This window comes from Hemibagrus wyckioides, linkage group LG01 (assembly GCF_019097595.1).
Source record: "Hemibagrus wyckioides isolate EC202008001 linkage group LG01, SWU_Hwy_1.0, whole genome shotgun sequence".
NCBI lineage: Eukaryota > Metazoa > Chordata > Actinopteri > Siluriformes > Bagridae > Hemibagrus > Hemibagrus wyckioides.
Genome location: NC_080710.1, coordinates 25378386 through 25406012, shown reverse-complemented (window position 1 = coordinate 25406012; position 27627 = coordinate 25378386). Strand labels below are relative to the sequence as shown.

At 36.5% G+C, this 27627-nt stretch overlaps 1 protein-coding gene across 1 annotated transcript; it reads right to left on the bottom strand.

Moving 5' to 3' along the window:
• vstm2a (V-set and transmembrane domain containing 2A) lies at positions 1-26912 on the bottom strand. The gene is made up of 5 exons (XM_058373768.1): positions 26438-26912; positions 25520-25704; positions 6350-6400; positions 5901-6234; positions 1-2300 (listed from the first exon to the last, which is right to left on the bottom strand). Exons 1-5 carry the CDS (start codon positions 26541-26543, stop codon positions 2224-2226), a joined length of 753 nt encoding a protein of 250 aa, XP_058229751.1. The 5' UTR covers positions 26544-26912; the 3' UTR covers positions 1-2223.
• Positions 26913-27627: the final 715 nt, after the last annotated feature.

Below are 27627 nucleotides of genomic sequence, written 5' to 3'. Positions count from 1 at the left end.
TGGCAAATGGACCATTATGATTCACAAGAAAGAACCAAATCAATATAAAAAATTGGATGAAAAAGCTAAAAACATCTCAATTTACCCCTCTACAACAGTTTTTCTTTTCTTTCTTTTTTTTTTTTTTGGAAGAAAAATTTCCATATAACCCACAAACTTTCCAGTGCACTGCTCCTTCTGGGCATACAGAAGAGAAAATAGTATTAGACAAGTGTAGGCAAAATTTGAAAACCCAGAGGATATGGAGATGTCAAGCCTTTGCAGGAAACATCTTTACAAATCATGGACAGCGTTGTGGAGAACATACTTTAATGTTGCTGAAATAAATGAAGACAATCATGCTGTTTACGTAATTTACTGTGGCTTTTACAAAGACACTAAACAGACGTAGATGCCAGTTGTACAAGTCTGAATCTCATTCAAAATACCTTCTCATAGGCATATACAAAAGAATTGGTTTGTTTTTGTAAGCTACACTGGAGCCTTTGCTTCATAAACTCAAGTGTTCCCAAAGACAATGACGTGGCATTTTATTGTATGAACTGAGAGCAGAATGTACACAGGGGGTACACTGCATAATGATGACGGTTGGAAAGGTCATGTCCAGATGCGTTTATGAAGTTTTTTCTGAGGTGTCATCTTGTCTTAATGATTTGTTTACAAATCTTAACTTCCTCATGACCCCAATCTTAAATCTTTTAATATGCCCGGAGCTTAGTAAATGGTATATTGGGTTAGTGCTTGATTGTAAAACATAGATGGATGTTTAATGGTCTTACTAATGATTAGCATTTTACATGAAGTAGCATACTGAGCTCTTCCAAAAGAAAGTACCCATGTATTTTGGTACATAGATGGGAGAAAAACTAGATGAGGTAATGGATGAGCTAAATATCTTAAAAAAAAAAAAAAGATGACATGATACACCATGGCTTTCCTGTTCACTCTTTGAATGCTGCAGTATGAGATAGACGTTTTCTGGTATCTTGTGCTACGATGATAAATCCATTATAAATGTTATGAAGTCAAAGCCAACTAGGAGAGGGGAAAGAAATCAAATATCATCTGGCTAGCCATGGTGGAAATTCAATGACTGAGTGTAATGGAGTTTGAAGCAGGAAGGCAGATGGTCAAGACTTTGTGGAAATGAGGGTATGCTTAGAATATCAAAAGGAATATCACGATATCACACTCCAGTTGGTGGAAATAGGATGAAATACCAAAACACACATGCACTTAAGCATCTTTAGTCAATAAGACAATAAGATATTCATAGGTCCACAAACGGTGACTTGAGTATTTCCTGTCACATATTTTCTCCTTCCTGAAAATAATAATAAAAAAAAAAAAAACTTTCATGCAATATAGAAAGAGGTCGGTATTTTCTGAGATAATTATCAGCTAATTAGTACATGTCCTGGCATTAATTTTTTTTAGACATGCACATGATGTGTAAAAAAAAAGAAAAGAAAAAAAAAAGAGTTTCGTTGTCCTTGAAGACAAACCCAGACTAACAGGTTGATAACGGAATTAAGCTCACATTTATTATGCAAAATAAAACAAAGGAAAAGAAAAATGTCAAAACAAAAATACCCTACAATAACAAAGGAATAGCATGTGCATTTGAGCAGGAACAATCTGCATAAAAACCAGGAAAAATCAGGAAACTTCAAAGCAGATTAAACAGCGCAGAACATCACATAGTTAAGCAGAACTCCTATCCAGCCACAATATTTACTTAAATGTCAGTGCTGTTATATTCACATTTACTTCAGTGTCCTTGAACACATAATATTCCAGGATGGATGCAGGCTGTACAGAGTTCAAGAAGGTTCAAAATCATATCATTATATATGTATCTGTATTTATATTTATATAATACACAAATATAAATTCTTTCCAGGCTTTAGAGCATCTTATATTAAATTCACAGCTGAATATGAACAGAAAGAAAACACAACCAAATTATTAATAATATCTGGATGAAGTCCATAATTAGTTCGTGTCCATCCAATTTTAATATCAGGGTCACCAAATACATGTCCAAGAATACAGTCTTATGCTCTAGGCCTTATATTTTTGACCAAAAGTGATTCTGGTATAGATAATTATAACACTGGGTGCAAAAAACTGGGGCAACGGTGGCGTCCGTGCTATGGAAATAGCAGATGATATTTCTCTTGGCTTTAAAAGAACAGTGAAAGGGGAAAAGAGAGTCCCAGACTATAGCAAAGCTCCCCTCACACAAATGCTAGCAAAAAGCAGGAGAGTGAGTCCATAGCTCGTATCTATCCTGGTACCTGGAGAAGAAATCACAGGCAGATTTGTTATCCTAAAGCTGACAGAGCAAACAGTGAACAGTGAGTCATGGGTATCAATTACATCCAAGTCAACATTCACAACGTATCATGAAGCACATGCATTTTGCCAGTTATTGATCTTGTTATAGCTAGAAACCAGTCAATTTACTTCAGATAAACATGTTGTGGAATCCTGGAAAGGCATGAATTTTGATACCTATTTCCACTTCTAGTTACACAAAAGAAGATGTTGTTATGGGTTGGAAACTTTGCTCTATCTGAACATCTAGCAATCCTGCAATTCTGGTAGTGCTCTAGTGCAGAGGCTTTATCTAACAGTCTAATCTAACACGTGTCACTCGGGAGACCTGTATCCCCCCCCCACCCCCCTCAGAGAATTGAAAATTGTGTCAGCAGGTTAGGAAATGTACCCATATTTTACTTCACGTTAGCAAGGTCAAGGCTGCAGAATTACACTTTTTCAGCTATGTATTGTCTTCTTGTTTATTTATTTATTCATGTAATAAATAATATTAACTATATTATATTCCATATTCCATATCCCTGTCAATGCCTGAATTGGGGGAAGGATTTATCTAATACATATCTGCTTTCCTGAAGTATGTTTGTGGCTCTATTACCATATTATGTAAAGAGATGATTTATGAATGATCATTTTAGCATAAGAGGGAGTGAATTAATGGATATTGTAATAGGACTCATAAACTGGAGCATCCATTCATGAATTTCCATCAGAAGAATCACAACATGAAGTATAGGCAATTAAAACGTGTGCATTTATTAAAAGAGAAGCTTGTTGATTGAGAATAAGGAACTAGTCATGGATTTCTTGATTATTCAATGAGTCAAATATATATATATATATATATATATTATTGCTTCCTCCAAATTATGGTAAAAATATCAGAAGAGGTGAACCACATAGAGATACAAAAGAGAAGGTGAAAGTTAGAAAGAGAGAGAGAGAGAGTAAGAGAGAGAGCGAGAGAGACAGAGAGATGGAGAGAGAGAGAGTGAGAGAGAGAGAGAGAGAGAGAGAGAGAGAGATGTATATGTGGCCATAAAACCCCTAATAAAAAGGCAACATTGAGGAAATGGAAAATGAAATTTTCGGTAAATCACTGTGACATTTACGGGATTCTTCCTTTAAACCAAGTACTTGTTTGAGAGGAGGAGTGTCTAGGGAGTCTCTCTCAGGAAGGAGCAGAGAATAGCAAGAAGAGAAGAGAGAGATACAAGCTTGCGACCTCATGCTCCTCCCTGCCAGATTTCATTCAGCCCATGTTGATCAACTGAGCAGGAGCTTTGCTGCGGAGAAGCAATCACAGTTGGCTGAAGCGTCCCGTGGTTTCCTCCTCCTCTTTATAGGGAATAATTAATCATTTGTCTCTAAATCTCCACCCTAGGACACTCTGTGACAAGAATAATGTAACCTAATGTTACATCATTCCTGCTGGCTGTTTTTGCTCTCTGAGTCTGTCAATTACACATTGCATCGGCACTTTTATAACCAGTTCTGTCCAATTAGCCATAACTAGAGTCAAGAGTCATGTCAGAATATATCACGGCCTGTAATTAGAGCTTGCTGATCTTTTAGATGGATTACTGTGTAGGTGTAGTTTGGTAAACGTGCCTGAGGCATATTCCGGATCTGCATTAAAGATAGCGGTAATAAACTTTTATGTTTTATTGTCATTATGATTAATATTACCAAGCCAATCCTACATCCAGTATGTAGAGATGTCAAATTTTGCATTCTTTCATCATTTTCATTTTTATAAGTAAAAATGAACTAGCATTTCATTTGATAAGACAGAATAAACCCAATATAATTTAAAAATTATTATGGTGATTTATAGATATTTTTAATGATTTCAAGCTTTATTTTCAAATTCATTTTTGTAGATTATTTTGCTTCTTTCTTTCTAGATTCTTTGAGCATAACTGTCTGCCCATACAATATTTCAAGCTTGAAATTAAATTGCAATAGGCTTAATAATTTTATATATTAGTTTATTGTTACCTTATTAAAACAAAAACTTTTTCAAGAAAAGTATTTTCTTGCTAAGATGATTTTTTTTTATTGTGCTATTATGTCTAGATGTACTATACAACCATTTTCTTCTCTCTCCTGCTCTATAGATGAGACCCTGTGTGTGTGTGTGTGTGTGTCTCTGTGTGCCTGTGTGTGCATGAGAGACAGTGTGTGAAGCTTGTCTGCCATCCCCATGTGAGATTGAGGTGAATATCAGATATTCTGTTAGAGCAAAACTGCTCACCATGTTGAAATGCCCTTCCAACCTTTCAGCCGTCTCTGACAACACGCACAAATGGCCTTTCACCCTGTCTTTTTCGGCATGTAGGACTCGTACTGACATACCGCTAAAACATGCTGTGATGTTTTAATCTGAAATATTGTCAGTCTAATTGTGGATCAATATAAAAGGCACTTAAAAGTTCATATTTATTAAAAGATAAAAGTTGTCTAATAAAACCAGCCTATAACAACCTACTTTTAATTTTACAGTCTTGTGTGAAGCAACCGTTTCAAAAGGATTCAAATAAATTTTCTATTAGGATCAGCACTATTCCCTTATGCAATATCTACTTTATCAAACTGATGAGGAGAGGTATGGCTTTTACTGGCAGGTGAAATGGCCTATAAAGTTCTTTACAGGAACTCCAATAAATTCCATTATAAGTTGCTGCAGTTCGTATGAAGCAAATTACAAAAGCTATTAAGTTTTAAAAGTTACTTTTAGAATTTGAATTTATGAATGAATATAGTAGTTAATGTTTTGCCAGTAAGTCCAGATGAAAGCTTTCACGCCTGAGACATTCAGGAAAATGTGCATCAAACTTAATTAGCAGTTATGAGATTAGCCATATATCAACTACACAAATTAAAGTCTGGGGGTCTACTTGATTATACCGCAAGATAAATGGAAGACATGCATCATGACTTTTCTCTGGTCTGGCACCCAAGTGTAGGTGGACTGAACCCCCTCTTGCTGTTTGAATAGCTGAGTCACTGTCTGTCTTCAAACAAAGTCTGAAGACCTCTTCAGTAAGCACTTAAATAAGCACTAAATTAAAATGATCAACTCCTTGTATTAACTTCTCTCCAACACTGTTTTAGTCGACAGCATTATTTAGCTGTCAGAAATCTGACCTATTTGTACTAGCATTATGTGCTTTTTGATGGAGATAATAAAGCCCTTCTTTAAGTGTGGATGAGGATGGCTGCCAAATCCTATAAATGTTACTGTAATAAAATGTAACACACTTTTAATATCTGAATATTTAGAGTTGGACAGCAGTGCAAAGCTGTTTCTTCTTATTTTGGCAGTTGTAAGGTTAAAGTGAGAAATCTGGGGTAGTGCACCAATGAGAATATTTTATTGATAAATGCTAGTATTCTTAGATATTTTTTTAAATTATCATTATTTCTTGAGGTTTTAGAAAGCCAAGCTTAAATTTTATAAGCCTTCAGTAGTAACAAAAACTCAACCAAACAAACAGCAAAAAATCTTGTGAATGCAAAAAAACATCTTGTGGATGCAGATGTACTGTTGTTACCTGATCCAGCACTGTGTTTGACTGTTTTGGACTGCGAAGCCTGCGAGGTAGAGGAGGACTGGGAGTGCTGGTCTGAGCTCATACCGTTGCTGTCTTGGCCTAAAGCCGAGCTGCTCTTACGGGGCTTCTTATTGGTCAGGTGCAAAGGTGAAGTCTTCTTGATGAGTCCTCTACGGACTGTTGCATTGACCTTTAGGTAGGCCTGGGCCTTGTACTCCTTCAGCTCTCCGTAGTTGGCGTCTGTGACTCGGCACTCATATAGGCCCTCATCGTTCTTGCTCACCCGTGCAATTTGAAGCTTGTGGGAAATGTCATTGCCTTGGACCTTGACTGTCTGTGAGAATAATGGGCAACAGGGTTTAAATAACATCCAATCTGTCAATCGTTCATTTTAATTTCCAATCTGACTTGCATTTTGCAATCGATACTCATGAAAAACATCAACTTACACTTATTTTAGTTCCTTCATCATCTGGGTCTGGCTCCGGTATAAGCTCCATCTAGAATTTAATGGAAGCATCAAAAACATGAAAGGCTGCCTTCAGGTTGTCATTTTAATCCATGATGTAATCTTACATCAACACCCTTCACCTTCACAAGTTCAGACCACTTCATCTCTTAATAAGCATGCTCTGAAATACTTATTTGCAAGTCATAGTACCAACCTAGACTGTAAACGTTTCAAAGACTCTGTAGCTTTTTCTGTTCAAGGGAGAGGAAAAGACATCATGCAGTTTCTACAAGGCATTTCTTTCTTGACAGCTGAAGGGAACGCTGGTTCATTAGAACAGTCACAGCGACAGATGGCAGCTCGAAAACCTTTTTTTCTGCTATTTAGGAAGTTTAAAATATTCAAAAAGTACTTCAACAAGGAAACAACATCAGGAAAGAAAGCCTGTCACACAGAAGAAGTACAAAGGACAGTGAAGCTGAAGGGTTCCTGGTTTTATCCCTGCATGGGCGTTGTGGATGGAGAGCTTGTGCTGGAGGGCTTTAGGTTTAAGCGCTCTTCCTTTGACTTCTGCTACCAGGCTCTTGAGGAAATCCCCTAACTCTGTGCTGCTTGAAAGATGCTATGAGAAGACACCCATATTGCCTTACCCCCTCACCCAGCGTCCCCCTAGGATAGATTCCTGATCCTGTGACCCTGACCAGGATAAAATGGTTACTGATGTGAACAAATGAATGAAAGCTAAAAAAGTGTTCTTGTAAAATGGCGCTCAACAAGCCTGATACCTGATGACAGTGAATCCAGTTGGATTTACAATAGATATACATTCATCAAAGTACAACAAATACAAGCTAATTGTGATCTAATGGATTTTTAATTGCAACCCACATTTCTAACATTCAATTGGGAGTACAACAACTTGCTTTAAAGCTGTTAAAGTTGAATCGCTAGCTTCTGTCTCTGCAGGACTGAAACTGATGACCAAATTCATCCACCAAATGCAATTTTCAGTAGATATGTACTGCTCAAATACAATTGCTTTTGGAAATGCAAGCCATCCTTTTTATGCCTAGCCCTATACAGAACAACAAAATATTTTTACCATTCAAATGTAAATGCGTGACCGTCTATGAAGCCACAAGTCTCTGAATGTTCTTGATGGACCACTTCTGATTGTTGGCCCTTTACAATAGGCTGCTTCATTCAGAAGACCCTGTCTTGCCTTGTGTTCAGTGAGATTAGCTTCTTTTAAAAGGTGCCCCATGATCATTTTGCATAATGCATGAAGCTCTGAAGTCTGAGTGCTAAATTAATGTCAGAAAAGGTGAATGGCATCAATTCTGGTAAAAAAAAAAGGGCGTAGTGCTGATGAATGGCTGTGGTTGTATAGCATTTGTACTTCATTACAATGAAATTTAGCCTAAAGTCTCCTCATTCTCTGCTATATTTATAAATCTTTGCCCCTCTTTTAGCACGAATATAAAGCATTCTTAAAGACAGTTAAACAGCATCGGCGAAAAGACGAACACCAAATAAACGTTACATGGCTTTTATTGCTGAGGTTTGCCCTGTGTATGCAAAATGGAGCCCAGATACATTATAATGGCAGCGCCAGGGCTTTAACAACCCCTGGACCAGATGAACCACAGCTGAGTAGACATATGCTAAACATACTCTCGTTCACACATAATGACCTCAGGGCTCTGTGGAATAAAACAAATGTGTGTGCATCTGCAAATTTCACATCACGGCCTCGTCTACTTCGAGGTGAACAAGCTCTGGACTTGCAGTTTTAAAAGCAGGGAGATAAGAACTAATTACGCTCTTGCATGCACTTAAGCAGTTTGCTTAATAATCACACATCAGGATGTACATTTAATAACATTTATCTGCACTGATTCTGATATAATTATCTCGCGTCATCAGGAATGGCCTGCTAGACTCATTTTGTCGATTGTGTTAATACATCTAGATTTGTTATAAGTGGATTTTCTTACCCTAATGCAGTACATTAATGCAAACAGTTTACTTTTGTTATATGCTAAGTGCATTATTTTCATTGCAATGAGGAACGTCAGCCTATGGTATGCCTGAAAATAGCCACGTTATGCCTTCGTTCTTTTTCACTGCATAATACCATACAACATACAGTGCTCGCTAGTAAATGTCGAGAGTCATCCCAAAATGATCCATGAATCAGTTGCTTTGCTCATTGAACAGGTACAGCCCTGAACTTTTCTACCCTTGTCAATATTTTCTGTCTTTCTTCACTGTTGGAAATCTCCTCAGTAGCCTGTTTCCAGTGTTCGGTGTGTCTTCAAGCCATCAAATGTATGATTTTTTTCCCTCCCTGACAGTCCTTCATAACACTGGCAAGACATCCACAGAAATCTCAGACATATAACTTACTCCTTGGCGGCTCCTGACAACTATGAACTTAATGAATTTTGCTAGCTTGAAGACATGTGTGTGTCTGTTTGTTTGTGTGTGTGTGTGTGTACATATTTCTTTTGTAGTTTGTTGTGTTGATGTTCTGTTGATTCAAGTCATAAATCTCTAAGCTGCAGAGAATTGTTATACATATGTAGACATCTTGAAGGAAATGACTTGTTAACTCCAGTGAGTCTAGGAAGAGACAGATGTTGGTGATTGATTTTATCTCAGGTATAGAACAAGGGAATACTTGTCACATTTGTTCATGACTTCAGGGTATAACATGGCTTACAAATCTTGCATGCTTGGTTCAATTTACTGAGGCTTTGAGCACTAAAATGCAACTTGCATTGCGAGTACGGGGAGAAATCATAGCTTTAATAAAACGACAAGTAGAATGTCTTGCTTTAAATATAGTTTCAGTTGCATATTAAATTGTGTAGATACAAAGACACAGTGGGGAGTTGAACTGCTGTTAAGGTTCTCTGCTCAAAAAAAAAGGTTGTAGGAAAACCACAGTTAGGCCTTTGAGGAACATTAACCTCCAAAAACTCCAGTCTGATGGTGTCAGGAACCGCTGGACAGTTCCCTACCACGCCTGGAGAGGGTGCTGGCAGGTGATTCTATGGAGCCTGCTTTATTGTGTGTATTTTGTGCCATGCCTTTCCTGTTGTTCTTGTTCCCGCTGTTTCACCTGTTCCCTATTAGCCTTAATGTTTAGCCCTATAAATAGGGATCCTTTTGTACCTGTCCTTGTTGGCCATTGTTCTATGTTCCTTGTTTCGTATGTTAGATTTTGTTTTATTAGCGTCATGTCTAGCGTTTGTTAGTCTTCCCCATGTCTTGTGTTTATGTTAATAAAGCAGTGCTTAATTGATCACCGGCATCTGGGTTGGTCTCCATGGCGGGCTGGCGCGCAGCTACCATGGAGGCCCGGGTTCGAGCCCTGCACAGGGTGGGGGCATCGGGACGTTACAGATGCACAGTAAATATGCTTATAAATTGAAATATTTGTGAAGTTTTTAATATGTTGGTTAGTCCTGTACTTTCATTATTCCTGTGAAAGGTTAGTGTTTGTCTGATGCACAGATATTACAAGGAGAATAACATTGCTAGCAAAGATACAATGATGTTTAATAACATAACAAGGGTCAGGTTTCATTATTAGCTCCTAAAACCAAACCAAAGAAGCATAAGGCCCTATTCTGAGCTCCTTTATTCCAGCAATGATTACTGTCAAACTAATAAGAAAATCTAAAATAGAATTAGTGGAGATGTTGCTGATAATGTTGGACTCAAAGTTCAAGAATGTAATGCAGATGGAACACAGTTGTTCTGAGTTACAGCAGAGACCCACTTGGCTAGTTAGTGATCTATGAGATGGCAAGAATGATAATGTTGACGCTGGTATTAGCATGAAAGCTGGTGAAATGATGTTGACGTTGGTATTAGCATGAAAGCTGAACCTTTGGAAGCTGAACTGTCTAGTGTACATATTAGGAGGTGAAAGAAGACACGAAAGCACAAAAAGCAGTGCTGCATCACTCTTTTTAGAAAGGGTAATTCTTACTTGTGCTACAATCTGCAGGAAGTCGATAGTCTGCATTGGAGGAAACTATTAGTGGATGTGAAACAAGATGAACATGTCAGTGAATAAAGTTTAACTTCAACACAGAATTTCATTACAAATTAAATGTTGGATGACAATGAAGATCATATGTTAATTATAAAAAATAATATCCAAGATGTTCATCTTCATCTTCAGTTTTATTATTATTAGTAGTAGTAGTAGTAGTAGCATTTAACACTTGACTGCTCAGCTATATACTGGTATTCTGACAAATTTATAAATGTAAATGAGAAAAAAAATGAAATGGACTCAGCTGTAATTAGCACTTGTATTTAACATGATTTTTTACATTAGGAGTTTACAGGAAGCTGAATCCAAGCTCACATAAACACTCAAAAGTCTACAGGCTTTGTGATTGCACAAATATATCAAATACCACACTGAAGCACATCCTCTTCACTGTCTGCCAGCATTGAGCATTGTCCTGAATCAAATGATAGTGCTTTTTTCTTTGTTCTTTTAACTTGATATTCTAAGAAAGTGCGTGTGTTGCATTATTTAAAAGCTGGGCTTCACGTTATGGGCTGAGTCTAAATATAATCGTGAATTTTCTTTCCATAGGTTATGAAGAGTTCAGACACAAAAAGGAAAGTCATCAATGCCCTCTCTTAGAATTTTAGGGACACTATAATAAGTTGCAAAGAGTTCATTAAGTGGATTTTTAATTAAGTGGTTCGCTCACTCTCATTTTGGGTTAAAAGCTACAACTAGAAAACAAGCTGAAATACATAACTAATTAAACATTATTGCAGATTATATACTAATTACACAATTATTTTTAAATGCACCTCCATATAATCAACACCAATATAATATTATTTGTTGGCATGCAGATCAAACATATCTGTTAATACCGTTGCAATGGAACTGCATTCACAAGAAGTCATCAAGATACTGTACTTTGTTCTCAAAACATCTCCCAAATGCAATATCCATTTCTCAGTAAATCATGCATATATTAAACTAATATCCATGTTGAATTAAAGTTCAATGTGTGCTCTGGGAGAATGTGCTGACTCCATATGTAAAACAAAAGTATAACAATGAAAAATATATTCTGTTATATTATTCATATAGATCAAAGGTTGCGAAAGCGTGGGCTGCATATTGGCTCAGAGTAGATAAATACAAAATAAAATCAGCAATAACTGATTTTCATAGAATTGAAATAACTATCCTCTAAAGCTAACACCGTGTTAGACACATTATTTAATTCTAAAAATGTAAGAACTTGGTAAATTAATGTAAATGTATTTGTAATTGACTGCATTCTAACTGATTATCTGATCCAACAGTGAAACATTTCTACCCTGATAGGAGTGGTCTCTTCCAGGATGAGACTGTCTCACATTCACAGGGCACAAGAGCTAACTTAATGGTTTATTGATTGAAAATGATACACTGTGTATAATAAGTTATGACTATTGCTACACCTAGTTAGACAGTGTATTCCACCTCCTCCCTCATCAACACTTCAACTAACAGTATGTCTGTATTTATACTTCCAGACAAATTCATTTTTTAACGTCTTCTAACTTGACATTTTAATAATAGCTGCATTCAAACGAGGCTCTAGATCTGAAAAATATCAGTTATCTGGTATAGTTTTATTTCTAAAATTATATTGTCATTGGTATGCTCACATAGGCAAGACCATATAATCATTTGGTAGATCCCAGATAAAATGATAGAAAGATAAAAAGATAAAAACTGTTATCAATCTTTTAAGGAAGACAAGTTCCAAAAAAAAAAAAAAAACCTACAGAAGCTGTTCTGTCTACCAGGACATTTCTCAGACCATGGCAGAACAAAGGCAGTACAGTAAATCCACACTTCTGGGAAGGCTTTCCACTGGCCACTAGATTTTGGACCATGGCTAGGGCTATTTGCCCATTCAGCAACGAGAGCATTAGTGGGGTCAGGCACTGATGTTGGCTGAGGAAGCCTGGTGTGTAGTTGGAATTCCTAAGGTGTTTAGTGGGGTTGAGGTCAGGGCTCTGTGCAGGCCACTTGAGATCTTCCACTCCAACCATGGCAAACCATGTCTTCCTGGAGCTTGTTTTGTGTACAGGGTCACTGGCCTGCTGGCACAGGTTTCAGCTTAGTTACACTGGAGGGAAATTCTAATGCTACAGCATACAAAACACATTTTATGTAATCTTTGCTTTAAACATTGTGGCAATAGTTTGGGGAAGTTCCACATATGGGTCTGATGGTCAGGTGTCTACATGCATTTGTCATTTAGTGTTTTTATAAATGGCATTGGCATTTTGATCTAAAATATGTTAACCACTTAAATGGAAATTGGATATGGATAAAATCTTGCATATATGCAAACAGGTAGGACAAAAATGCAAGATCGGTGTCAAAAAATTTGGAATGAGCATCAAGACCGGTATCTTTTGGAAGAACGTGTTCATCTCTCCAATACTCTTTCAGAGACTTGTAGAATCTATGACAAGAGCATCAATGTTGATGTGGCAGCTCATTGTGGCCCAACACCTTACTAACACATTTTAGGCAGGCTACTCAGTAGATGCCTCAGCATGTACAATTAACACTGCCCTGTATGAGGATCTGCAGATGTGACTCACTATGATGAGAGAGACACCCCAGATATGATTGATAGCTTTAGCCTTGAACTAGACATTCTATCTGCCCATGACTGACAGCTTGGAATGAATTATTTCACTTGGATTTGGAGTGGTTTCGCTCCACATCCTTCCCTGAAGCACAATTTTTTTTGTCTGCGTTCTATATGTGTCTTATGTCTTTGCTGTCCACTGACCTTATTGTCGATCCAATACATCACAAAACAGAGTTTTTGTATTCCAATGCAAGATATAAATATTCTTTTCTTTTCATAATATAAGATGCTTGCAAACATGTTCACAAATATTTAGGTTTTGGACAGTAATATGATTAAATTTGTGTATATAAGGCAGACCATAATTCACAGAATTCACCTAAAATGCATGTACTATTTAAGAAATACAAAAAAAAACACAAAAAGATAACTGCTGAACAAATTTTCAGCCTCTTAGTTCCAGTTAAAGGAAATTGTAACTCTATAGAATACAAAGACATGCTGTACAATTTTTACTTTAAATTTGTTTTTCCTAAATTGCATACAACAAGTAAATAAAATATATCCAAAAGTAAGCAGCTCCTGGTGTTTTTCTGCTTTGCAGCTCGTTCCTATTAAATGCTAACTTGACTTGATACTATGATGTTCTCTCTGTCTGGTTTAACTGATGAAGGAGCTGATACTTAGCTAGAAAAACTGATATAGGTGTGTTAAAGCAGGTCAGGCAGGTCATCTGTGAATTGATGTGGCACTAGAGGAAATCAGGGTTCATCAGACAGTTCATCAGGGTTTATTCATAAGTACAGTATCCTACTTTTACTTCTGTTCTGTAAGCTGATAAATATTGGCACTTGATCAGATTTCTTTTGTGTAGGCATTCAGATATACAATCTTTTAACCTTGTTTCATGACTTATCATCACTAATCCTGTATCTTGTATAAAACTGAAAAGAACACCAAGGAATATTACACTCTCACGCTAACATTTCTGTTCAGTACATGCAATGTTTGCTCAAACATTTCATTCCCTGTATGATGCCTGTAAAATCAACTATCAATAAAAAAGATGAAGGTGAATCTGCTCTTATGTGGAGAGAACCATCATTTCTCTTGTGTATTTGTGAATATCAAATGATTTAGTTATAGCTACACTATATGGAAGGAACTCATTTTCTAGAAATTTGTGGTCATGATACTAATCAAACAAGGTAACAACCAACACAATTTGAGTGATGCCAAACAAACAAACAAAAAAAAAAACATTTTTTGAGTACTCTAGTGCACATGTAACTAGCTAATCCACTGTTCAAACACAAAGACACTAAGACACGGAAGCTTGACAGAATTAATGCGGACAAATGTTTGTTTGTGCACCATCACTGTTGAATTCTTGATTCTGATTGGGAAGAAGGTGTTGATTAAATTTCTATAACAGCACAGCTATGACAGGAGTGTCAGTTATACTAGTTATACTATACAACTATTAATAATAAAATATCCTCAGCAAAATTGGCAATCATTTGTCAAAAAAATATAATTGGCAAATTGAGAGCTTGGAATTATATAGTTCTATCTGAAAAATTGGTTTATTATAATTATATTAAGCCCTAAGTCACATGTTGTAGCCTTAGCATATCTATCTAACTATAAATATAATATTATTGTTTATATGTTGTTTATATGTTTCAAAACCTTTTTGAAAATACATTATCCTTACTGTATTGAACATAAATCTTAAATATCTTTAACTTGTTTTTTTGCAACTTAAATAACAAAAAAGTCTGATATACAGTATATAATCCATATAAAAATCTATATAATTGTTTTTAATGTTATCGTCATGCTAGGTATTTTCTAAATATTTCATTTTTTTATTTGTAATAATCTCTCCTAAATCACCAAATTCCATGTTTATATCTGAAATCCATGATTAAGACCTTGTGAAAATTAATGCCATTTTATTAATACTAAATGTCCTGATTGCATAGCAATACAATACAATAGGTTTTTGTCCATGCAGTAAAACATTCATTGTACTGATGCTTTTTGTAGCTTTTTAAGACTATTATTTACATGGTACTTATAAAGCACAGCTGTGAAAAAACCCACAAATACACACAATACCATTTAATCAGTGCTCATCGGTTGCCATGCAATACAATATGCTTTTCCTACCCTCTGCAAACGACTTTCACACAATGAGGCACAGTGGCAATTACAGCTTCAAATCGACATCCTTAATCAAAACAGTGTGGCAGTTCCATTTGAGCAGGCTACATGAACCGAAGCCCTCCTGAGTGAATGCATTTTATTTGGTGGCAGGAATGAGAGGCAAGAGGCCCATTGGCAGAGCAGAGGGCAAGAGGCTAAACCCAGAAGGGGGTCAAAGTCATCCCACACATCAAACTGAGCCGTCTGTGTTTAATCTAATCTGCCACTTTTATGTGTGGGCACTCATCTCCTTTACGGCTGCAGGCAGACGTCCACAGGCTTCTCTTCCAAAGAGTCACAATTGGCTCTTAATTCATCCCATTATAGCAAAGGGCTGAGGGGTATTTAGATAGGGACAGTGTTATAGTTTAGCATAAGAGACCAAGGAGACACATACGCTCAATGGTATTTGCTCAGAATATGGGAAATTAGGTTATAGATTAAATTCTATAATAGTCAGAATAACAGTTTTTGGGGCTGTACAAAGAAGGAAAAATATGAACAACTACAACAAATATTTATTTATTTTTATACGTTTATTTAAAATTAAACTGTGAGGAACAATTTAACATCTTTTTACTCTACTGATTTTCTCCTCTAGGGCAAATCTAATGATATGTTCCTGTTACAAAAAACAAATTCAAAAGACAAAGAAAGAATATGAATATGTGAAAAATAAACAACACAAGAAACATAAAATTTGTGGATTCAAATGGATCTTTCTACCTACATATTTATCCAAATATTTAGCACTGTCATCTTACCAAGGCAAAATTAAACAAGCTAAACTTAACTGGTCTTGATTAACTTTGAAATTCTGCTTTATTACCAATTGTTTAGTTTATTTCACTCGCCAAACAGGAGCTTATGGGTGCTCTATGTTTTAATGTGTGCACCTGATCAATGCACTGCTATGTAATTTGAGATTTCTTCTGTGTTGTTGCAGGTGTACATGGAAAAACAAGAGTATGGCTCATTCTTTTGTTCTGTCATCCATGTTTTTATTTCATTTACACATGAATCTGCGATAAAGTTCACAGGAACGTTTTCCTGCATTCAGACATTCATGTATAAAATGGCTAGTAATATAAATTGGCAAGGTGAACGTACTGCTCTGCTTTTCTAAAATATGAACACGAATGAGAGATCAAAACCTACTCCACTTTTTTGCTTTTTTATTTATGACATTTGCATGCTTACCACACAGACTTCCTCTAATTTTGTGCAATCTAACACTGATTATCTTGAGATTCGGATCAATATAAGTCCATGAGTAATTTTCAGCTAAGCTTTGGATTCTAGTCTGGTGCTAATTTCCCAATTGAACAAAACAGCAGTATCTTCCGCTTCCTCTCCACGAGTGACACATGAACAGTGGGAGGCAGAGCAGGATGACTGAACACAGATTTGCTGGCACAATGCAATCAACACACCAGGGTTCAGAGTGACATATGAACATTTCTTTCATATTTCTTTTGCTTCTTTTAAAAACATTATAGCCCAATGCTAAATATACAATAGGCTGGTACTGCAAGCAGTTCTGTGAGGCATAATGCAGGCATGCACATTTGCACATGTGGCGATAACAGCTATAGCCATGTTCTTGCAAGGGGCTGAGCCAGATCAAATGCAAGTCATTCACTAATTGGATGCCCTTGTGCCCAGTGTCTTCAAAGAGAACAACGTTTGTTTTGATCTAGTAAATTGAATTGGACCACGCTGCTGGCATCTTCACTGCATAGTGCATGTTCACTGAATCCCCATCCTCCTCCCTCTCCATCCTTCTGTCCACTCCTTTTCTTACTCTTTCTCCCCCACCTCTTCCTCCCTGTGCCTCTTCCTCCCTGTGCCTCTCTCTCTCTCTCTCTCTCTTTCTAGATTAAGGATATTTAGTATCTTTGTCCATGGTTATGGTGGGAAAATCACTTTTGTGGAGTCATTATAATTTACACCAGCACACACACACACACCATATACACTGCAGATGCACTCATTTAACACTACAGTCACACCAATTCTTATTTGTCTGCTTTCAGGAAAAATTGACTTTTCACCCATGATATATGAGCACCTTCACTGAAATGTCTTCTAAAACAAATCTTAGGCTTTCGGGCAAATCACAGAGTAAACGAATTTCTGAAGATGATTTTACCTCTCAAGGTTTTCTCCAACAGCTTACTGAAGGTTTTCTCAATCCGATCCTTTTAGAGTTTGAAACATTAAAATTAATTGTATGTAACTGTATTATCTGTGCAATATTTAGAAATTAATGACCAACATAAAACAGTATTTAAGCTGGGAATGTTACGTATAATCAGAGATTACCCCGGTTACACCGTTGCTTATGTCAATTTTTTGGTCTTACCATACATGAGGTGTCTAAGATTGGGATTTTCAGTAGTATTTGGACCACTGTCTTCAAAAACACACTTGCTTTTAAGCCACCCAAAATTCACAGATAAAAAATGCAGGCTGTAGATGGAAAACATGTTTATCTTTGCCGTAATATTTAGTAAAATGCAACAAAAAAGTGACAATGAGACAAAAATCCCCCCAAAATTAGAATTCTGGTAGAATGATATATGAATGATAACATGAGAAGCAATGAAACGGTTAATAACATAGTTAAGTATATTGCCCGTATACTGCTGCATCCTGAATCCTGCACTATATCATAGTATTGTGCATTTTATGTTATGAAGGTCATGAAATTGTAATGTGTGCACGGGATATAAGCAATTTTATTATGCATTTAATTGAATTGTGAATTGTCATATGGATATAATAATGCTGTTTTTTTTGTTTGTTTGTTTGTTTAAGTCAAATGCTCTTCTGTAAAGAAAACCTAAGCTTCCTCTGGGAAAAGAAAAAATACTTTTCATAGTTTAATAAATTTCATATACTTTAAAGGAGCATACAAGTTTGTGTAATTAATACGCCCTTCTTTTGAGTGTATCTACAGCTCAACCCATAATTTCAGTGTGACATTATTATGAATATACCAAAATGTCAGAATAACAAATTTTTCATTATTCCATTTGTATAAATGCATTTTACTCTGACTCTATAGCCCTAACAGTTTATTCTCAGTGTCATTCTTTTTTCCTTTTTTTTTATTTATTTATTTATTTATTTATTTATTTATTTATTTATTTATTTATTTATTTATTTATTTATTTATTTATTTATTTATTATTTTTCTTTATTTTTGCTATGTATAATACTTTTGAAGCCAGTCCTCTTTTTGAAGTCCAACCTGCACCAGCATGCATTCCACACGGAGGACAAACATTTACTCTGCCATGTTGGCTCACTCCCAGATTATTAAGGTCAAATGTCATGACATTTAGAAGCAATCAAAGCTAATCAGCCATGCCAAACGGTGTACCAACACTTAACAAGATTTGAGGAAAAATATTTATATTTTAACCACTATGTTGATCTATTTCTGTCATCTAAATGAGAAAAATGTACTCTACTAATGGTTCATCATGCTCTGTGATAGATTTACTGAGAACATTCTGAATGTCTCCCAATTATCATCTAATTGGTGCACGTATACAGTACAAAATAGCAAGCGCAGGATGTATTATTTAATTAATTAAATCATGCATTGCATTATAAACTCCACAATATTTTTTCCACCCAGGTCTTAAAGGTCAAATGTGCTGTGTGTTCCTAAATTAGGCCAGCTATATATCATATAGACATGCTCCACTAAACTTTTCAAAGAAGTTCTAATGAAATTATGTACACTAAGAAAGAAAACAAACAAAAAGGCCCTGATCAATGACTTCTTGTTCTCTTTTTGCTGTTCCCACACTTTCTTTTGTATTGCACAGCAGTATTGTAAACTATGGCTATGTGTGCAAATACAGCTCCCTATTGGATCAGTTCTTAGTTCAAATTCTATTAACTGCCATTTGCAAAGACAATGAGATCCATTCCATTACACATGTCCACTGGGAAGTGTTTATAAGTAATAGGAACAGAGATAGACCCAATTTTACAGTTCCCATTTTCCAGGCATGTATTCTCCAGTCATTCCTAAGATGTATGAATATCAGTACATGTGAAGTGATGTGATGTGATGCTCGGATGTACTGTATATTATGTACACATTGAAGTGGTGCCACTCATAGTGAGCTCTGGGGAGCACCGTGTGTCCATGAAAAGTAGCCAACAGAATATTATTAGAAACAAGCATAAACTTTTTGCTTACATTTAAATAATGTGCCTCATGTGAACCGTTTGATTATGGTCATGAATGAAATCTGTTTTAAGGGAGTCAGTGGAAATTATTTCGTCCTTGACTGCAGAAGGTATGACAACTGCTGGTTTAAAGAATGAACATGCCATAAGAAATGGTTCTTAAATCAGTAGATTTAAAAATAGATTTTTATCTAAGTTTTTGTTGACAAAATGTTTGAGGGATGCTGAGTACAGCTAATGAACCATAATGGCCCAATAATGTATTTTATATTTATTAGATATTTGCATTAATGATCCATTTAAATGTGTAAAACAGTACCCTTAATTGCGTATTGAGTCAATAGACAATGTTTTTTTTTTCACAAAGACAACATACTCCACTATTATCACAGGTTAACACTTTCACTGTGTAAAGTGTGAGGTAAGCATATTGTCTTTAATTTCATTATCAGTTTTACTGTAACTGTGTACGATTTGAACAGATCTGTTTCTTGTGCAAGTAAAACAGTAACATGATTTAATTACAAAGACAAATTGGTTTTGTGGTTTCTAATATGCTGCTTTAAACAACTTACTGGTCATAGATCAGCATAAGGAGTCATTTTTTGAGACCCAAAACCCATCTACAGGTAACAGAATGATCAGGACAGCGACAACACTGATTGTCAATGTGTCTTCTTAATGAGGAGCTGGTCGATGGGAGCAGTTATCAGAGCCAAGCGTTTTCATTGAGCTGCCATCCTTATTGTCATCAACCATCGGGGTTAGGGAACCTGCTAGAAAACTGACCTAAAACCAGGCTGAAAGAGAAAACCTGAAAGATGGATTTTGTATTTCCTTGTGCCTGTGAAGGGTCTGCTCTCTGAATCAAATCATGTTTCCGTAGAAATATACGTAGACTGCAAATATACAACTTATTCTCATTGACTTTATCAGTGTTATCAAATCACTCCATCACAGTTTATCCATTATTCTAAAATTATTTGACCAGTGCAGTATTTGTAAGTGTTTTCTGTTCCCTGAAAGTATTGTTTATTGGGTTTGTAAGTTTTACTAAAAGAATATGGCTTGGTTTGCCATAATAATTTATTTATTTACAGAACTTTTTCTGTGGCACATTGTTTATGCGACCATGTTTTCAGTAGCCGCAGGGTTTAAATTATTCCTTTAGCTTATTATTTGCTCCATGGTTCTCTTTGCAATTTTTGACAGTTTAAATGCTAGACTGAAATCAACCTTACATACAGTTTCAGCATTGATAAATGGCTCTACCTTAGATATGTGTTTTTGTGTTTTTACACTACCATTACTGTTATACCTACATTATTTCCAACAGAAAAATTAATATAATTGACTTTATAATCACAGTTGTTTGTATGAAAAATCAGCAGCAGCCAAAATGTAATAAACGAGGCATACTAGTCAATTCAATATTCACAATCACACATGTAACATTCCCATTTGAATACTTTCCTTCCAATTAGCAAAAAAAAAAAAAAAACCCAAAACAGGTAGGAACTTTATAATCCATGTTTTACCATATCACATGTTGCATCATTTGTGCATTATAAAATGTATAGATGCTGATGTGGTTGTAAGAATTTTAAACACATGTTTGTTGACTGTTTAGCTAAAATATCTTTAATGCATTTAGTTACAAACAATTATCAGTGATGCAGGCTTCCCTCTATTCTCATTGAAGAAGGTTGACATTGTCGCTTATGAATCCTGTCAATATATCATTTTAAATGCTTAAGTCAAGTGTTTGGACATGCATGGTAGGCAACCTTATGGCATGCATGGTAGGCAGCATAACCAGCACACAGCCACGTTTTGGAGATTCACAACTTGACAGTGTGTCACTTGTTACGTTTCAGAAATTCCAGATGATTTTTTTGGTGGTCTGATATCACAGATGCCATATGAACCCCAGCTGTCAGGCTCATGGCCTCACTACTAGGCACCTGTTTGCTCTACCGGTCAGAAGCACTGTAATTCCTAACTACACCACTGAAGTAGGTTTGGTGAGGGTCAGGGTAATCAAATGTGTCTGTCTATGTTCTGTGGACATACCAATGTTATGGCTGAGCAAGTTCTTTGAGTAATCTGCTGATGACTCTGGTTCATTCAGCTCACTTCTGTTTTGTCGTCTAATCTTTGGTTTTAACATATATTAATGAATGGCATGAGTACACTAATGGACATTTTAATGCTAGTAATTTGGGGGACTTTCTAAAGAGTGGAAAATAAAAAAGATATTATTTTTGGAGCATACTCCATCTGGTTTAATGGTTTTTAAATGAATATGCAGTGTATTATGCATGACATTCTCTTGATCTAAAAAAGGTAAAACCTCAATTGAGCTTCTTGTGAATATGGTTTCCCCAAAGCAGAGTGGCAAAAGATCATAAGAAGATGGGAGAAAAGGGGTTCTTTTAAACATACATATGTAGCACTTAAGATCATCTTAACATGAATATGCTTTTGAGAATCTCAGACCAAATCTCAGCTGGGGGATGATTTTGTTTTTGACATTCAGCTATCATTTTCTGTATGCATAGAAGAACAGCTGATGTGTCTCTGCCATGGTAGTACCAGCTATGAACCACTCTCAAAATTCGGATACAAAAGTATTTTCAGGAAAAGTGAACATGATTTCTTCAAACAGGACTTGTCCGTGGACCAATGTTCCTTTCAAGTAATTATTGCCATTTGATAATATAACTGTGATTCATTCTACATCTGGCAAGCTATATAGTTACCAATACTCAGTACAAAGAGACTTGATTTAACTGAATAATAAAAGAGGTGCTGAACAAGAAAGTACTCACTAGCAAAAGAAAAAGAAAATCTAGTGATTTAATTGTTTACTTAAGCAAATAAATGAAGTGCAGAGATTTACAAAAGCATTTTTCTTTCTTCAAGAGGTATACAATGATAACATCAAATGGCAGTAATAAACAAAAGCAATGTCATTCCAGGAATTATTATTTTTTTATTCTTCTCAAGGTTGGGTTCTACAAATGGACAAGAGCTTTTCTCTTTAAAAAAAAAAATAATGAATCTAATGTTTGACATACACGTCATCTTATGAGTGTTGCATCTGCTAAAGCAGATTTTTTTATTTGTAAAATAAATAAAAAATGATTTAAAATAAAATAGCAACGCCACTAAGTAAGAACGTGTATAGGGCAGAGTAGTATAAGTAATAGGATTGAGCTGATTTCTTTCTAACCTTGACCATAGATTCATGCAGAGTATCAAGATGAAACATTCCCTTGATTTAGTGTCCACTGAGATTTATTTAAGCCTGCTTCGCTCAAACATCTAACATCTAAAACATATCATCAGCAGTAACTGAGAAAAAGCGCACCAAATACAGTTGGAGGGGTCATAAACATAAAAGAAGTGGATTTCTTTCTCGGTAATACATTTTTAAAATCGTCTTGGGAGGGGAGATATTAGAAATAAATAGACTAAGCTTACTTTGTGCATTCACAGTGCAAAATATGCAAAGGCACATATGGCAGAAACAAACAGTATGTTTTGTGTTCTAAATGAAAGAATTGTCTAATAGCAAGTGTTTTCCATGCATGCTGTTTGGAACAGACATGGCGTGATTACAGGCTTGGAACCCTTGAATTAAAAAAGAAAGCAATTAATGTGTGGGTTCTTATGCGTATGCACAAAAGTGCCTACTATGACACCCCATGCTATATGGCATTCAGTATCATTACCAGCTGTCACTGAACCTACTGGAGACAAATCTGATTCACCCATTAGGATTACGATAGCAAGGATCAGAGCCGACAAAATCCTACCACAAGCAGGTGTGTATTCTTAAATTCACAATTACAACTATTTGAATAAATATGACTTCATTCATTATTTTTAAGGGTGAACAGTCTCAGAGAGCTCTCATGACATGCTTTATATTATGCTTACACAATAACATCACTGCTGCAGTCCAGATCACCAGTATGCTCAACACAAATTCATATTCATGTTCTTAATGGATACCCTTCATAGGTGAGCGCTTTTAGTGTAACATCTCGGAGCCCATTTGCAGTAGTCACCCATCTTATTACTCTGACTTGTCAATAACAGCTTTTTATAGAATACCTCTTCAATCCTTGTTTTTTTGTCAAAGCCTCAGCTCACCAGAGACCCAGTCATGTGAAGCATGCTGTTCTGGAAAGAATGAGTTTCTATGAACAACGCCACATACAGCACAGCAGCTATTGTCATTCCCGATCTGAAACTGATAGAAATCGTGGATCAAAGCCTCAGCAATATGTGCATGATGAGTGACCACAATAGTGCAGTAATAGTGGTATTAAACCCAAGCAGATTTTTCTGGGGAGAGGAAAAAAGAGCCACCTTCACCTCATTGTGCAGTCCAGGTGAAGGAAAAGGCACTTTTGAAAGGAAGCAATCCTGCGCTTGGTGTCAGTGATGACAAACTGTAAAATGCCCCCAAATACACAGTGACTGAGTGAAGGCTTAATACGAGCAAGCAGTGGTATTACTGCAGTGCCATTGACTGCAATTCCACTGTAATAAAAAAACAGCTCTGATGACTTAATGGAATGTCACAACAAGCCATGGCATTTGCTCAAAGTGATTATCAAGCATTGTGACAAGGTTAAGTATATCTGTGCCTCTCTAAAATGTGAGCCACAAGGCAGTCTTAGACATGATAAGGTATAACACAGATTACAATTTACTTTATAAATAAACACAGAACATGTCACACACTACAAATGAATGTCACAGTGCTTTTGTAATGCTGTCACAAATGTTTCAGAATCAGCCCCTTTTAGAAACATCACAGACGCACACTGTCACACACAGACTTGTTGTCATTCAGGCAATGCCATTACTAATAAGCCGGCTGGAAGCCTAAGATGCCATCTCCAGATATGCCCCAGTCCTACATCCTGTCCTTCAAAATGAGCCCAGTTGCCTCACGGCGAGTATGTCACACAAATCTATGGGGATCTCACGAAAGGTGCAACTTAAATTTGGTGGGAATCATGCTGGTGGAATTTCACTGACACTGAATATGACAGTATTTTATATAAACAGCCAATTATATAAACACTATATTCTGTATGTGTGTGTGTGTGTGTGTGTATGTGTGTGTGCAGAATATAAAGTAAACAATTGAACAAACCATACAAACATAGATAAAACACCACAGAATGCAGCAGGTTTCTGAGCTCTGTCAAGCAGGATCAGAATAAAGACTTGAGAACTGTTTCTGCAGTTGCGAGACAATGGATGGTTTTGCATTTCAGAGCATTTCTGCACAATAGATATGGATGTTCTAACTTTACAAAGCGAGGCTTTTCCAGCTCAAGTCAAGTCAAGTCAGTAGATGAACATTAATTATCTCTATATGTGAAGATCGATCAATTTGTCCATATTTATTTATATGCCATTTATATACATGAATGTGAATGCCATTAAATCACTTCATTTTAACATCAAGAGCAGATTGCTTTAGAAAGTGAAATGTGTTTTTACAGGAGAAAGTAGCCCTTCACGATCAGTTTGGTTAGACAACGCAAATGCATACTTACTAAAGCCACTGGTGTTGACATACTGTTTGTGTTAAGCTTTTAATGTTTTAGTTAATTATTTATATAATGTTCATGGATTGAGCTTTTCCTAGTATAGTAGGTGAATGATAAATTCTGCCTGTAACACAAGGAAAATGAGTATATACATGGACGTGTATATCTATCTATCTATCTATCTATCTATCTATCTATCTATCTATCTATCTATCTATCTATCTATCTATCTGTCTGTCTGTCTCAAATATAATATTCATGTCCTCCCATCCTTCTTATTTAGTCCAAACAGTAAGAACACATTGATCATTATTTATTTGTATAGCATCTGTTTTCTACTTGCAGAAAAGGAAAAAAAATCTGTTGTAAATGAAATAAAGTATAAAGTAATAGAGTATGTGCATATATATATATATATATATATATATATATATATATATATATATATACATATACACCATCATTCACAGTTTCCCAGATTTTTCCCCATCTTGTAGCGCCATAACGCGTGATTACCTCGGTCTCCTCCTCCTCCGACTCCTCCTCCTCCTCCTCGCTCGTTCTCGGCTCCTCAGGAGCGCGGATGAACCACCACTGGATCTCCAAGTAAACGGAGGAGGTGCCGCTCTGGAAAGCGCACGCCATCTCAATGTTCTGGCCCTCCCTGGCAGTGATGTTTGATGGCAGATCGGTGAATCTGCCTGCGAAGCAAATGCGCCCATACATAAGCTATCGCAAATGCATGCGCAATAGAAAAGCACAGTCTGTTGCGCTGCTACTCTTTTTATGATTACTTAAAATGCAGCCGAAGTATATCATCCATCACACAATAAAAACTGCTTGGTAACGTTCAAGATCAATACTGGTTCTGTTTGCGCACGAGTATGGGCAAATTTAAGGGAAATATATATTTTTTTTCCAAATGCTTTCTTTAAAAAAATAAAAGCTTTGAGGTCTAAACAAATTAATATGCGTCCACATGGTCGACGCTGACTTTTGCATTCACGATTTTTATTTATTTTTGACTGTATGTGAGACCCCGAAGCCCCAAAATCGAGCCTAGCGTCTGCACATCCGACAACTTGAGATGCAGCTCGCGCGTGACGCCCCTTCAAAGTTTATTCCCTCGCGCTTAACGCCAAGAAAGAGCATCACGAGCTTTGGTAGCGCGAGCCCCATGCATAGTCACTAGCGGGGCCAAAAGGCACGTTATTCAGTTTTCCAAAATCAACAGTTGTTACTAATAACAGGCAACATGCCCTAAAAAAATCATCATTCTGCCTACGAATCACATCAATCGAGATTAATTCTGTGATCGATATTAGACCGTCATCCAATACGACCAAAAAAAAAACCCCAAAACAAATAATTTTGATTAAAGTGTGATCGGATATTATGATCTATCTCGTTTTTTTTTTCTTTTTAATCGCTCACCTTGAAGAGAAAATCCGATCTGGATCGACAAACAGGAAAAGAAAACCAATCCAACAGAGTCGTGTAAGGTCCACATCGTTTCCATATGACGGAGAAGGTCTCGCATCAACCGGGGGAAAAAAAAAACAATATGTTCCGAAGAAGAAAGGGAAAAAAAAGAAAGAAAATGTCGTTTTGTGGTTGTTAAAAAGAAGTCGACGAGATGTGGTTGGACTTTAAATGGCGACTGTGTTGCATCGCTCTAACTTCAGGTTCAGATGCGACTCCCGGTGAAGTTGTGCGCTGGTGCTGCTGGGCTCTGTGTGCGCGAGCCGCTCAGATGGATGTGAGAAGAGGCGCGATGCCTTCCCTCTCGGCGCGCGTGGCCGCTACTGCTGCTGAAACGTCAGCGCGCGCGGCTCCCGCCAACGGCGCCAAGCTACTGACTGCTCATCAGACTGCAAACCGATAGGCTTAAAACTAACCACGGTTTAAAACTAAAGAGCATCCGTTTATGTAAAGTATGCGCTAGTTTAGGGATGAAAAATCATACCTGAAAAACAGCAACACTCAAAAATAAATATAAATATGTTTTCTCAACATTGATTTTTTTTTTTTTTTCCCTCGTCAGATTTGGCTCTAAAAGCCCTCAAAGCAACCAAGTGGAGTTGATGTGAGGTGCCATTTGCTTCTGGGGGTTTTAAAACCGGGTGATTACGTCACAGCTGACCCCTCACTGCATGCTAAATGACTCTCCAAGATGAATGTGAGCATGAAAATGCACATCCTAGTAGGTTTCTGTTTATACACAAACACACAAAAACTGGACGCATTCGGGAATTAGAGACTGGTTGGGTACAGGGATGTGTTTGGGTGTAAGCAAGTGCAGATATGCCACATGAGGAGACCGACATGGGTCACTGGAATTGGTGAATGAATAGTCCACGTTAAAAGAAGCAATATTTTTCAATGTCTTTATTTGCCACTAACTGTACACATCAGAAGGGGCTTGTCCACCGGGGCAGGTGGGCCATGGATACATAAAAGCAATTCCACAAATGATAATCTTCATCATTTCCAAATGAATGCATGTTTCTGTGACCAGCAATTTAAAATGTCTCTATTTGACACATAAAATGGATGTTCCACTGATTTTGTATAAACAAATGCTGTAGATGTTGTGTAATCACTGGACAGTGTGCTCACTTCCT